The sequence below is a fragment of the Marmota marmota genome, unplaced genomic scaffold, assembly GCF_001458135.2.
Source record: "Marmota marmota marmota unplaced genomic scaffold, marMar, whole genome shotgun sequence".
NCBI classification, from domain to species: Eukaryota; Metazoa; Chordata; class Mammalia; order Rodentia; family Sciuridae; genus Marmota; species Marmota marmota.
This window is the reverse complement of record NW_026000076.1, coordinates 1888855-1898393: the sequence shown is the minus strand read 5'-3', so window position 1 is coordinate 1898393 and position 9539 is coordinate 1888855. Positions and strand designations below refer to the sequence as shown.

The following is a 9539-nucleotide window of genomic DNA, read 5'->3' as shown; positions in this document are numbered from 1 at the left end:
TGCGATGGAAATCCTTCCTCCAGGTTCCGGAGCACCCCACTATTGCTGGAAATTCCTAACAAGATATCCTTTAGCCGTCCTGACTTGTCATACTCCCACACAGTGAAGCAGCACACGGGGGTAATGCACTCCCCTCGCCGCCATCTTCCCGTCTGAAGATATAATTTCTTTAAAATTCTATTGAATACTAAAATGCTTTACAAAATAAAACTTTTAGTGGTTGTATCTGTGCAGACAAATTAAAAAACCATCATCAGATTAAAACCACAAACTATTATTTCTATGTTATTTTACTGAAGCCGTACTGTTACAGGATTACAATATTGCTACTAGGACAAATTTACAGAATCAGAATCTGCCTCTTACAGAATCAGAATCTGTCCTTCATTGCAAAAGCAAACAAAAGCATGTAAAGCATGGTCACAGTCATCATTCTGCAGATGTGGGAATAGCAAAAAGCAATGAAAATACAGGACAGGAGGACAGGAGGAAAGCAGCTGGCCTCCTGATTCTACTGTAGGCTATCGTTTGTGCAATTTAATCTTTTCCACTATAATACCTCCCAGTCACATGTTCATGTTCAAATGGAGCAGTATAAGGTATGGATCTAACCAATAATGGCAGACTACAGAGTTGATATTTTAAAAAATAACTTATAAGTTATAGGAAAAACAATTTTTAAAAAAATTTATATTTTAGTCTGCTTTCCTAACCTTTGCTTAATTTGGTTGAAATATAGATTCATATTTCTTTAAAGGTCAAAAATCAATCACTGTTTTATCAAACAATCACAACATAAAATTATTAGCATGTGTTATACGTCAACCTAAACTACTCATGTCAGAAGTCTGAATTATAATTATATTTTTCACTTTATATTTTTTTAATAAATTTTCTGGTTGTTCATATTTTTCTTATCTTTATAACAGCTTTGGCAGTCAGGTAAATTTAAGTAAAACTCACACTGACCTAGGAAATATAGGACTTTCTAAAACAGCTACTCCTTACTGGCTAGCATTTAAAAAAAAATGATAATGGAAAACTTTTATATGTAGTTCCTCTAGGGATACATTTATTTATTATCTGATATTGAAAGTAAAGTTATATCAAAAGTACAAAGTATAATTGGAATGAAATAGGATGATAAATTCTTTTCTAAACTTCTTGATTCAATGAACATGCATTTAGTGCCATCCTAATCTATGTTTAACTCTCTTCATTAGGTACTACTTATGGAAAGTCCTAAGTGTGGCCACATGGTGAATCTTACTCCGTTTCTGATGAATTCTGTACAGTGGAGAGGATATCTTTGAAGCTCTTATACAGGCCTTCAAATAAACAGACTGCTTTAGGAAGGAGTAACAAAAGCTCATTAAAACCAAGTGAAAGTTCTCAAAGAAATAGTGTTTCTCTTCTCTCTCTCCTTTTCTCTGTCTCTTCTCTCTCTCCTTCTGTCTGTCTTTTCTCTTGCTCATGTCCAGAATACTGACTAATAAATATATCACTTTAACATGTTTTGTTTTGAAACAAAACATGTGTTAACTCACATACATATCATGTGGCCTTTCATTTACTGCATCCTGTGAAAGTATGCTCTGGTTTAATGAAGAGACAATAGGTCCTTAAAGGAAGATAGGGAGCAATTCAAGTGAATCTTGTCCATCAAGTAAGGATTTATTCAGGTTATAAAGATTATACCTTGCACAGGTCACATAAGCCTAATGCAGTTTTTAATTTGGTAAGAAAAGAAATTATATCCAAGAATTTATTGCAACAACTCACAACCTCAAATTATTTCTATCTTCTTATTCCCATGAGCTTTCCATAGAATTAACCTGTCAGAAAGCAGGGAGGAAATAACACTGATTTACTACTGAAAGCAAAGTGAGACTTAAGCTTCAGACATATTATAGGAAAGGGTCTAATGCAAAGAATATTTTGTGTTTAAGTTGACCAAAACAGTAAGTCATTAACTAAAACTCTAGTGTAGGCACATGTTTAATTCAGTCTTTTAGCTAACTAGTCCCTTAAGATTATAAAATCTTACTGTAAACCTATATAAGCTGATCATTTAAATGATACATGGGAATTGTTAGTTGACTCAAGATAGTAGACCCCAGAGAGCATAAGGAAGCACCAGACAATCAGTAATTTACAAAGAAGTCATAAAAGAGAAACCAGGACCAAAGTTTATGGCAAAAATATCAGGGAAAAAAATCCTTAGCTTTGTTTCCTTGTAAATATTTATTTAAATAACAGGCCTGCTTCCAATCAAGATCAGAGAGCATTTCAGGGGAAAGAATTGATTAAGGGAGACAGACTTTTCGTAACAGGGTGTCCTTGCTACACTTCCATGAGTAAGTTCTATTTTTATATCATCTATTTTATACACTTTCAAAGCATTCTAATAACCTACTGGGATTGCAACAAATTTGACATATGGTTTTGTAAACTTTCATTATTATAGCCAAATTGATGAATAAAAACATTGCTTGTTACAAAATCATTTATCTTTAGGTTTGTGCATCGCAATAAAAATTATGAGTATCAGAAAGCACCAAAGATTAAAGGTATGTTTGGTGGTAGGGCAGCTAGAACCACATGCACCTATTACATACCTCAGTAGCAAACTGCTGGAGTCCACCAATATTAATTGGTCCTTCTTCAGTGGCATACAAGTTGCATCCTCCTACACAAAGATCCGAAGTAGGACATACCATTCCACAAGTAAGACCAAGTGGGTTGTCAGAAAATATCATCTTGGCAGCTCCATAATAATTCTGCAAAATAAAATAAAATCAAAGTTATTATGTAACAATGTACCTTAAATATCAAACATGACAAACATCTCCTCTGTTAGGTAACTGGATTGAAGATCAAGATGTCAAGATGTAGGTAAGATGTATATTATAATATTATTTACCATCAGGAGCCATAAATGAACAACTAACAGAGTGCCTGAAACATAGGAATATCGATTACATAGTCTATTGATAAAACCATAATGAATTTTAAAATAATGAAATTTTAAAAATAAACATCTGTAAAACATTTTACTCATAAGCTATTTAACTATATCTTGCCCTTAATTCTTATTTTCACTTTTAATAAACGTAAGTCAGGTAGCATTGCTTGAATAAGCTTAAAATCTAACTTTTAAAACAACAATGTATAAAGAGATCCTCATCCATGTAACTATATTAAAAACAGAGCTCTCTCTCCCTTCCCATTGCATGGCTTGTCTAGGGAAACTTACTGTATTTGATGACACTCTGTGCTGATTTACAACCTTTAGAATCTTCCCATTAATCAAAGACGCAAATGAAGCATATTTTACATGGACTCCTAGACTTCCACAAGTTCATCTTTTCATCATGCCTTTCCCCACATTTTACTATTATAGAATAGCTTAGAATACTTCTCACATATTATTAATATGTAGAACCTAATTTGTTCATTATATCCTGAATAAAGAACATATAATGAACTGAATATCTGGGAGTATTTTTCCTCTAATCATAAGCAAACATCGGGCCTGACCCATACAAAAATTATGAAGTACATTTAAAAAAAAAAAAAAGGAAAAGTTTGAGAAACTATAATAGAATTATAATAGTCAAGAGGAACCTAAGGCACGTAAAAAAATAATGTAATGTGATATCTTAGAAATGATACTAGATCAAGTAAAGAACATCAGGTAAAAAATTCAGGAAATTTGAATGAGCCAGGAATTTTAGTTAATATTGTTTATCGACTGTAATAAATGTACCATACTAATGTAAGAGGTTAATAATGAAGATTATTGCAGGTGTATAGGGGAACTCTCTGTACCACTGATAAAATTTTTCTGTAAATCATAAACTACTACAAAAAATATTTTAAGAAAACAGTGGGTAGAATGTATTTAACATGGTGGTATCAATACAAATTACTTTTCACTGATTTTAAGATAATTTTAAAGATCTTTGAGAATATACACATTACTTCTATGAAGAAACAAATGAAAACTCTCAAACACACACAAATACTTGGTAATAAACACTAACATTGATGATAATAATATAAACATCAATATGTTCACTATTTGTTGACTTAGTATTTTTCAGCATTTAGGAAGACCTTTATTTCATTTTATCCCCAACCATCTCTCATTATATAAGCTATGGAGTACTTAAATGAAACTTCATAGATGCAAAAAAAAAAATACACAGATATTTGATAATCTAAAGATAACAATTAGGAGAAATGGGTTATAAATAAAGTTAAAAGAAAGAGATTCAAACTAAATTTGATACATATTTAAGAAAACATAAAATGGAAAAAATATGAAAATATCATTGGAATGCTGGAATCTATTTTAAAAAATAGAACTGTCATTCTGAACTAAATATTCTGTTAGTGCATTTTCATGGCATTGGATTAGGCAATGGTTTCTTAGATATAAAATCAAAAAACAGCAACAAAATTGAATTTTATCTAAATTAAAAACTTTTGTATTTAGTGGTTTTTGTTTTTTTGGTGGTGCTGGGGATAAAACCCAGGGCTTTGTGCATGATAGGCAAGTACTCTACCAACTGAGCTATTTCCCCAACCCCCCAAAACTTTTTTATTTAAAAAGGCACTATCAAGCAAGTGAAAACAGGATCTACAAAATAGGACAAAATATTAACAAATCATATATAATATAATAATGGATTTTTATATAGAACATACTAACATTCACAGCTCAATAATAAAAAGAAAAGTAATCTTGGGCTGGGGCTGTTGCTCAGTGGTAGAGTGCTTGCCTAGCACATACAAGGTGCTGGGTTCAATCCTCAGAACCACATAAAAATAAATAAATAAAATTAAGGTATTGTGTCTAACTACTAAAAAAAAAACTACTAAAAAAAGAAAAGTAATCTAATTGAAAATGGGCAAGGGATCAGGGAATATTTTTCTAAACTAGATATCTGGCCAATAAGCACAAGAAAAGATGCTCATAGTCATTAGCCATCAAAGAAAAGCAAATCAAAGCCAAAATGAAATAACTCTTCTCACCCATTTGGATGGCTATTATTAAAACAATAAAAACTTTTGGCAGTGATAGGAATAGAGGGAAATTGGATCTTTATATATTGCTGATGTGAAGGAAACATAATTTAGGAATGATACATGCTTTAATGAATTAATGATATGTAACAGATGAATCTTGAAAAGATTATGCTAAGTGAAAGGAGTCATTCATAACAGACCACATTTTATGGGATCCTATTTTTATAAATTGTCCAATAAAAAAAGTATAGCAAAGAAAGCAGATTAGTGGTTTCCTAGGACTTGGGAGTCTAATAGGAAATGGAGAAAGACTGATAATAGTATAGGGTCTCTTTTTAAATGATAAAAAATATTCTCCGAATGACTGTAATAACTGTTACAATTCTGCAAAAATACTTGACTTCAACAAAATTAAACTAATTTACATAAACAAATATAGGATATGTGGCTTTTATGTCAATTTGTTATATTTTCTAAAGTGCATTTGAGGTAACAGGAATTATTTAGACAATTTAATACATAAATATTTGGTTAAGATTGCTAGATTATATACAAAAATGGACAATGACACATAACTTCAGAGGAATTTTTTCTTCTGAACAAAAATAATTGCATCTGTACTGGATATAAATCTATGAGTTAACAAGTAAATTTGCAGTCTGAACTTTCAGGTAATATTACATAGCAGAGTCAGCCAATTGTTCTTTTTCCTGGAAAATTAAGTAGTACTTTGGTGTCCCTTGTATTCAAACAATTATTTAGTATGATAAAAGAAGGATAGAGTCATCTCCTTGGCCTAATTGATGATTCTGGATTATTTTACTCAATAATGGCCAAGAAGAACAATTACTAATTTTTAAAATTAATCAGTCTGCTCCTAAGCAGACAACCTAGGTGCTGCCTAAGCCAATTAATCACATCACTTAGTAACTGCAACTGTGCAGTTAATCACTGCTAGTGATAATCCTAGTCTTTGGTCAGTGTTCTTTCCTTCTCTTACTTGACATTTTAGGAATTCTGACAGGATTGATTAACATAAAAATCGTGTTGCCTAATTAGAAGTACCCTTGTAATACACACACACAAAAATTAAATAGATATATTAGAAATAATATAATCCAATTAAACACCTAAGCATCTTTCCATAAGAACACTGATTGTTTCATGAGTCTTGAATTTAGTTTCAAAATTACACATCAAATGATAATACTAGAAGAAAAAGAGATATATATTGCATAAATGCAACAAATAAAATATTTAAAGTTATAACTTATGGTTCATGATTTGCTATAGCTGTCAAACTACTAAAGTCTAATATACCACTACATGTCATCAGCTATGAAATTGCCCAATAATTCTTCAACATTCTCATGAAGACAAATGGAGCCCTTGCACCAAAACAAAATTTGCAGGAAGATTTTATATTTTAAAAGATAATGATGATTTATAGGATTTTCTTTTAAGTCAAATGCATAATGGACATTAAACAAGATAAAAAGCAAATATCTGCTCTCTGGTTTGGCGATGTTTCAGCATCACAGAAGGAACCATTCAGATTATGGTATTCAGCATCAGCTTAAAATGGATGACAATCAAAATCACTCTGGGTGGAATACGGCTAAAAAGATGAGACAGAATAATATCTGAATTGGTAGGAGTAAATATTCAAGAAAATTCCAAGAAGGAATTGATGTAATCATTTGGTGATGTGGTTAGAAACATTCATTTACACAGGCAAAAATGAATAGAAGATTAGAAAACTGTGCTTATACCAAATTATGGTGTGAATACTGATCACCAAGCTAAGGGTTTTTAATTGAAGATTTTTTAAAAAAGGGTTCTAGTATTAAGGGATTAAACAGGATATTACTAAAGAGAGAATGTGAAGAGTCTCACTCTGAAAGGGACTGGAAAGAGAAAGCATGTAGGGAAAATAGCACAAGGATGTCTAGAAAAAGGGAAGTATCAGCATGAATCACAGAAAACAGAAGCATGGGTTTGAAACTGGGTTGGGCCAACAATCAACAAGAATTCAGAGGTCACCTTGGCAATTCACTCTCTCATATAACTGAAGATAATGTAGGCAACTCCATTGTTTAGAGATCTGGGTACTCAGAGTTGAAGACATTCAGAAACCTTTTAGAAGGGAAAGGCCTCCTCAACTCTTCCCATAGAGAACAATATCAATATCAATTCTCTCTCATAGCAAGTGGTACAATTTCTTGAGTCCTCCTTCTACACAAGAGGCTTACTTCTATTCTGTGAGCTCTTCAACCTTTTTAAAAGTAAAGGCTAGAAAATTTAAATCGACAAGGGTACTTTATAGACACCCCAGTAGTCTCCTTCTAGAAAATACACAGCACTTCAACTGGTTTCTTCATGCCATTCAATCAGTCACAAGCATTTGAGTGTTCCATTGTGGGAAGAAAAATATACAGGGCTATGTTAAGAGGGATATAAGGTAAACATCTGATCTTTAGAGCATAGAGTCACTTTAGGTAAAAAATGTGAAACTTTCATATCTTCTTTTAATACAAATATAAAAAAGAAAGGTGATTTTTGAAATGGTAGTTGTTTATAAATCAACACAAAAGTATAGGCATTGAATATTTACAAGCCCATTACTTTAGTCATATTTGGCAGGTATTGAATTTTTGATAGGTCCTTAATATTCGTAAAGCATGCTTTTGGCATAACACATGCAATTTAGGTGAGTTAATTTTAAAATAACTTTTATTCTTTGCTTTTTATTTCAAAATTATAGCTTGAAACTACATTAGTGTCATTCCTCTACAATTTAATGATTTTTAAAATCATTATCAGAAACGAAAACCTCAGGAGCCAGCTCCCCTGTCATATGGTATAACCAATTTAACAAATAGTCCTATCATATTCAGGCCTTCATATCACTACAAGATTATCAATACAGCTGGTGGATTTATTTTAAAGTGTTCTTCCTTCTTCCAGGGACAGTTTTCACAGATGGAAGCACCCTTCCAAGATAAACTCCAATCTGTTGCATTTAAAAAATATACGGGCTAAACTTCAGTAAGTTTGCATGTGTGAGAAGGGAGAATTAACATTACTTATATTTCTGGCTTGAGCTATCTAATGATGAGCATACTGGTGTACATTAATGGAACATAAAAATGTCTTTAGCAGCACGCACAGAAAACAGAGGCACAGAGAGCACTCTCACTCTCAAGCTGTCACCACTCACAATGTACAACCCATGAGAATTCAGATATCTGGCAAAGGTGACTGGAGATACAACATGAAGAGAATACACAGAAATGTCTGCCCTCATAATACTCACAATCACATTGAAACAAATGAGAACAGAGGAATAGGCTTGGTTAGTTTTATTCTCAAAAAATCCTGGTTTTATATCTTACATATACTAAATTTTAGTATATTTTAAACAATATAATTAGATTTTTAGAGCTATGAATTTAGTTTAACTGATCTCAATTAAACTAAAATGTGTAAGAAAAATACTATATAACTATGATAGAAAATAATTATTTTTCTTGCTCTGGAAAAAAACACACACACACACATACACTTACATTGCATGTACACTAAACGAACAGCCTTTGGAGTTACATACTCCTATATTTGAGTCCTGCATCAGTCATAATAAAACAATATGATGGGTTAAAGGAAAGGTGAGATCTATAAGCCTCAGTTTTACTAGTTGAGAAATGCAGATTCAAATGCCTTCTTCATTAGTCATAATTATATTACGTCTTTTTTTGAAACTGGTACAATGACGCTGATTTTATTATGTAGCACAGCAAATTTAATGGACATAAGTCACTACTCTAATCTCCCCCTTAGAAGTTCTCTCCCTAAAAAGTGATTTCTTCAAATGTTAATCCTATGAGTTTAAGACTTTAATATAAGGGAGCTTATGTTAGGAATTATTCAGAATAAGAAAGGCAGCAATGTAAATAATAGCAGAAAGTACAGAGAAAAATGGAATCATTAATTTACTAGGCTATAAAGAAATGATTTGAAGGTCTTAAAATTGGGATATATTACTTTATAATATATAAATATTACTTCTACTTCTGTTTTCCCATTCCCCTTCTCTATGTAATGGACTTGAGAAGTTACAATATTCCCCAAGAGTTACTCAAAACAACCTAGTGTATGTGTGTAGACATACTCAATCATTAATTATCAAATCATTAATTATCAAATATGTTAGATATAATTTGACAAGCACTACATATGCATGAAAAATCAGTATTGTCTCCAAATTCATCCTTTTCAGACTTCATTACCATTACTCAAATATAAACAACAAAAAACATTACCAATATTTGAGCCATTTTCAAATTAGAAGAATCATGCCTGAATGTTCTTCATCTGTATGACAGCCTTCTGATCAATGTGTTTGTATATTCATGATGGTCTTCCATTTTTCTGATGTGTATTTTATTAATGTCTTTATTTTATTAAGGTCAGAGATCATGTATAATTTATGATGCTTGCCTGTA

At 31.7% G+C, this 9539-nt stretch overlaps 1 protein-coding gene across 4 annotated transcripts in view; it reads right to left on the bottom strand.

Moving 5' to 3' along the window:
* Positions 1-9539, bottom strand: part of Dpyd (dihydropyrimidine dehydrogenase) — a 761982-nt gene that overhangs the window by 594805 nt on the left and 157638 nt on the right. For all 4 annotated transcript variants that reach the window (XM_048814504.1, XM_048814505.1, XM_048814507.1 and 1 more), the window contains exon 4: positions 2619-2780. In XM_048814504.1, coding sequence (XP_048670461.1) covers positions 2619-2780 — 162 coding nt within the window. The remainder of the gene's footprint in view (positions 1-2618; positions 2781-9539) is intronic.